The following is a 5,290-nucleotide window of genomic DNA, read 5'->3' on the forward strand; positions in this document are numbered from 1 at the left end:
CACCTAGCCTTGGACATGGGTAATTCGAATAAAACCAACAAGTATAAAAACTTGAATACTCCCAATAACTAAAAAACACCTTAAACCAGACCACATACTGGCCAATTCCCACTGTAGGGGATCATAGAAAAATAAATAATAAAGATTGTACCTCATTCTTAACTTATGATCATTATCTCATTACCAACATGCCAAACACTAAGGTCTATAACGTCGAGCCTCAAACCAATAACAAAATAATAATTCTCAACCTTTTGATCTCATACATCGATCAAATAACCATTCACAAATTAATAATAATAACTCCATAATGGCACGAGTTCCCAAATAATATAACAATTCAATTCAAAAACATCTCAACTCTTAGGGAAATAAAACTAGTTCCCAAAATTAATCAAATCTCAACCCAAAAATAACACTCTGCACTAGTAACCCTAAACCTCAAAACAATACTCCCTACAGAAACAACATTAAAAACCCTAGAAAAATAACACAATCAATCAATACCACAAAAATAATACGGCAATTAGAATCATATTATACCACACACTAATCATGTATATATATAAATCATGATCATATATAATTCACAAATTATAAAATTTACACATAATAATACAAAGTATAATCAATACCAACAATTTATAATCCAACAAAATCAAGAAATAAGATTCGTGTGATTACTAGACAAAAATATAAACATACGACTCCAATATTATTGATAGTGTGATTACCTTCCGAAAACAATTAAGCAAATATAAAGCACGATACTCCACCGATTCACGCATTCACGCACAAGATACTCCTCCATCACAATTAAAACTCACTCACGAGAATTGTAATTTTGGGGAAAAGTGATAATAATGGGTTTTATCAAGAGTTATCATGAAGATAATACATATTATAGGAATTCATGGTAATTATGGCTATTGCTAGCTATAATTAATCCCATGAGAAAGGATTTTTTATACCAAAACTTACGGCTGTACAAATAAATAATAGGGTTAAAGTAGTTTATATACGCTTTAAAATAAAGAGTCATATTTAAATTATAATAGGGTTTTAAACCTTTTTGAACTCTAAAATAAAAATATGAGATTAGAAAAGTTATTTAATAAATAAAAATAACTATTTTTTTTAATAAAAATATATAATATAAAATCATAAAATATTCGGGTATTACAATATACCCTCCTTAAAACAAGTTTCGTCCCCGAAAGTTTAGGGTATTACATACTAATTCAAATAAACATAGTACAATAATTTGCAGTTATATCATGTAAAGATCTAATATACTTTTATGTTAGTTTTGAAATACCTTGTTACTACTGGAAAGGTTGTGTTGGATTGTTGGTGATGGTAACTCGATATGATTATTAGTCATCTCATCATCTTCTCTTAAAGATTCAACATATGGTGAAATCTGTTCAATTTTCTTAACAGAATTCCTTTTACTACTGTTCCGATTATTTCCAAAGCGTTGTCATCACTTCTGTTGGGAGCTAGTCATTCCCTTTACAGCATTGCCATTGCCTCTAATTGGAAGTGGAGAAGACACTACTGTTGGAACAACTTTGTTTATTCGTGGTGCATAACCAATTTCATGGCAGTTGTCACGCCTATAATATAAGAAAAACAAGCGCGATTAAACTTAGCACACACAAAAAAAGAGAGAGGGAGGAAGAGGTTTAGAAGAAGGCAGTGATGAGATCAACAAACCAATAAGTCTTCTATAGATGAACTAGCCATGATTCAAGTCTTGACAGCGTTGTTGTCCTCTCAAAACCCTGCTTATCATGAGCTAGTTCGACAAAATTGGCCTCCAAAACACCTACACAGGAAAATGGTGTATTTGAAAGGGTAAATAACTTAATTCTACCGACTACCCCAACTATGTAATTATGCAATCACCTATGCATAATCAGTATCTTATAAAATCATCAAATTCCAAATCGAAAAGCACCACAATTTGCTATATTCATAAGAGAAAAGGGTACCAATGACTGCTCGACCATCACTTCCAGCAGCATTCCAGACTCTCCAAAAGGGCTGTTGAAACAAGAAATTATCATTGATATGATAAACAAACTTAACAGCAAAGATTTATAAGAACATTAAACCCTTGTATATCCATATGATCTCTAGCATCTTTCATAAATTCCAGTGTCACCAAAGCTTGCATCTACATACACAATGACACTATTAGTTGACCTTTTTATATCAATCAGCTATAAGAAGCAAAATGTAGGATATCGAAGAGATCGTACATTTTCTAAATGTGAAGCTGAATCCTTTACAGTCCCATTAGTTATAGGCATAGGTCTGTATGACACATGTTTTGAGGGGATCATATCATTCACCAGTTCATGGTGCATGACATCTTGCCCACGTAGTATAATTCGAAATCCAAGAGGAATTCTTAGATAAAGGATTGATGCATAACTCTGAAAACAAAGCACCAGTTAGTCTGTGAGAGTAATTTTTTTTCTTTTCAAATATGATTTACCATTCATATAGTTATTGTAAATAACATTTCAGTGTCATTACAATATTTATTGTGACTATGACTATGCATCTAGTCTTGGGGTGACTTGTTGCGCGTCTGACCTATACTTTCTAGCCATAGCTGCTATCCTTTTCTCATCCCTATCGACTCCTCAAATTTGGATATCCTGAGCATAAAAAAAACTATCTTAGGCCTATGAAATCATTTTAATAATGCATGATTTGGCATCTTTCATAGTGTGTAGTATATAGAGACATACATGAGGATCGGTACCAAAATCCAGCTCCAACTGTCCTCCATCATCCTCCCATAGATTGTAAATTATAATTCTGGTACCTTGATAACGTATGGAATCGAACTACATATAAAGCAAAAATTTCAGACTCGAAAAGCATATATTTGTTTGAACAAAATTCCAAGCTACAACAAAAAGAAATGAAAAGCCAAACATCAAATTAATTAATGAATCAGAGGACATTCTACACGTTACATGAATGTCAAACTTGAACCCTTGTAAATAAGAGATTTACTAGCAAAGGTTACCTGCTGAAGGAGGTCTTGCTCGTTGGAGAATGGAGACCACTGGACAATAGCCTCTAAATTTACATGCCAATATTCAAGAGAATTGCATACAATCTTTGTCCAAACTTCCCCTTTCTTCTCATAGTCAATCTTGTTGAACAGAAACATCGAAACAAATTAAAAGTGATCACCAATTTACCAACAGTTGAAATGTTTATTAAATCATCAATGATTTAGTTTGTCACTTTGTACTAATATTCGAAGAATAATACTAATACTCGTTTTTAATATCATCGATCTTACCATGGGAACAACGATATCCTCCTTCCCAGTACTAGTAAAAAATGTGTATGACAGCATCCCTACACTTCTTGTAGGACTGCAGAATATCAATTCTGAATTTCAGTCTCATTCCCTCTCCCTTTTTTTAACCTTTTTGGGCTGCTATGGCGTATTACACTGCTATGGAAAATGACCCTTTCTCTCAAGACATGATGGTTCTGCACTCCTGCCATTTCCAATATACCCCCTGAAGTTTATGGTGTAAATGCCTACTACACCTCGCTTATGTACTAGGTCTTCTAATCATTAAAACACATGGCTATGTTAAAACGAAATAAAACTATAGTATCTAAAATCTACCTCAAAACCTTAGAGAATATGAGAGTTGTTACTCTTGATATTAATCCTTATAACACAGGAATATTCTTTCATTGATCCTACCACCACTAGAACTGCTACCACCTTAAGCGGTGACCTAACGACAATCACCATCACTTTTGTGTCAACCTTTCTCCCGTTACATAATTCATCTTTTTCGTACATAAAATTATTTATAATTTTTACATGTATTTTATTAACTGTATGCTAGATTTTCCACACTAATTTTTTTTTATTGACTTTCTTAAAATTGTATTTGTATTTTATTTTAAAGTGTATTTTTTTTGGTTTATGGCATTTAAGTTTAATCAGACTATCAATTTTAACTCATTAACTTTATCTATTTATATATGTTGTATTTTTTTAGCGACTATTTAGGTTGTTATATAAAACAAATGATGTAAATGTATTTATTTTTGCTTGTGACAGGCTAAAGTCATATCACCTAATCAAAAGGAATTCCTAAATCCTCTAACTAATGCAAATAGGGAAGTAGGGTCGAATTCACAGGGAAACTGGTCTTTCGATTCCTAATTAATTAAAGCAATCTAAATTATTAAGTAACACTTTAATAATATGGAAAGGAAACTAAACTACGAAGATTAAGGGTAAAGAGAAATCAATGAATAAAGGTCTAGGGTATAGGTTCACCAATAAATAACATTCCAAGGTAACACATAATAATCAATCATCAATGCATCAATTAATCAAATCATAAAGGGCTTTCGCTACGTATTACAATCACAGAATTAATTTACCGGTATTAAATCGCATCTCTCGAATCTCGACTTAACCGTTTATAAATTAGTCTGCCTGTTGAAACTAAGCCTAAATATCAATTCTCATCTCTCAAATCTCGAATTAATATTGCCAAACTCATACATAAAAGACCACCGCTAATCTAGTTGCAGAGCATTAAATCAATCAATAGGAAATTAATCAAGCATTGACAATCAACAACAATCAATTACCCCTTCATATTGTTTATGGATCCCCATAAATCCTAGAAAGAAAACTACTCAGACATAATTAAATCTAAGCTAAACAAAGCAATTAAACAAGTCATGATGAAAGAAATAAAATAAATAATTGAGATTAAAGTAGAAGAAATCATTACCAAAGTAATCGGAATTAAGGAGTTGAATTAAGAACAAAGTTAAGAACAAAGTTGTAGGGAGATAATATAATCTAAAAACTAAGTAGAGAGCGAAAGAGCTCGTCTAAAAAAAAACTCTACAACGTATTTATATTAAACACTTAATTAATCCTAATTAAAAGTAACAAAAATCGCCAAAGTCAGCTCCTCAGAAACACGCGTCCGGTCGGGCGCCACACCGCCTGATCGGGCTCGCCTTTTTCTATCATGGGCGTCTCGAGATAGGGCGAAAGGTATTCTTCCCCGCCCGGCCGGGCGCGCCTTCGGGCGGAGCCTATTTTGGCCGGGACACACTCTTTTAACTTAGACTTCTCGATTGGGCTCTGATTCTTCGGCCCAATCCGGATTTCCTCTTCGGGTCTTGAATACTCGGTCCAAATGCCTTGGTATCACATGAACGAAGCCCTTAATCATCGGTTCGATGACTCTAACCGGCCCTGAGCTAT

General features: G+C 33.3%; 1 protein-coding gene across 1 annotated transcript; it reads right to left on the reverse strand.

Moving 5' to 3' along the window:
- Positions 1 to 1,486: 1,486 nt before the first annotated feature.
- LOC110683870 (protein MICRORCHIDIA 7-like) lies at positions 1,487 to 3,543 on the reverse strand. Its single transcript, XM_021860277.1, has 9 exons — positions 3,461 to 3,543; positions 3,332 to 3,407; positions 3,050 to 3,178; positions 2,766 to 2,864; positions 2,268 to 2,444; positions 2,114 to 2,182; positions 1,998 to 2,049; positions 1,765 to 1,831; positions 1,487 to 1,619 (listed from the first exon to the last, which is right to left on the reverse strand). Exons 1-9 carry the CDS (start codon positions 3,541 to 3,543, stop codon positions 1,487 to 1,489), a joined length of 885 nt encoding a protein of 294 aa, XP_021715969.1.
- Between the last annotated feature and the right edge of the window lie 1,747 nt (positions 3,544 to 5,290).

Source organism: Chenopodium quinoa, unplaced genomic scaffold, assembly GCF_001683475.1.
Source record: "Chenopodium quinoa cultivar QQ74 unplaced genomic scaffold, ASM168347v1, whole genome shotgun sequence".
Taxonomy (NCBI): domain Eukaryota; kingdom Viridiplantae; phylum Streptophyta; class Magnoliopsida; order Caryophyllales; family Amaranthaceae; genus Chenopodium; species Chenopodium quinoa.

Coding starts and splice junctions, on each gene's coding strand:
- LOC110683870 (XM_021860277.1), bottom strand. CDS start 3,543: ATGGCAGGAGTGCAGAACCATCATGTCTTGAGAGAAAGGGTCATTTTC. Junction 2,865..3,049: donor AGCAAGACCTCCTTCAGCAG/GTAACCTTTGCT, acceptor CTTTATATGTAG/TTCGATTCCATACGTTATCA. Junction 2,183..2,267: donor CAGCTTCACATTTAGAAAAT/GTACGATCTCTT, acceptor TTGTGTATGTAG/ATGCAAGCTTTGGTGACACT.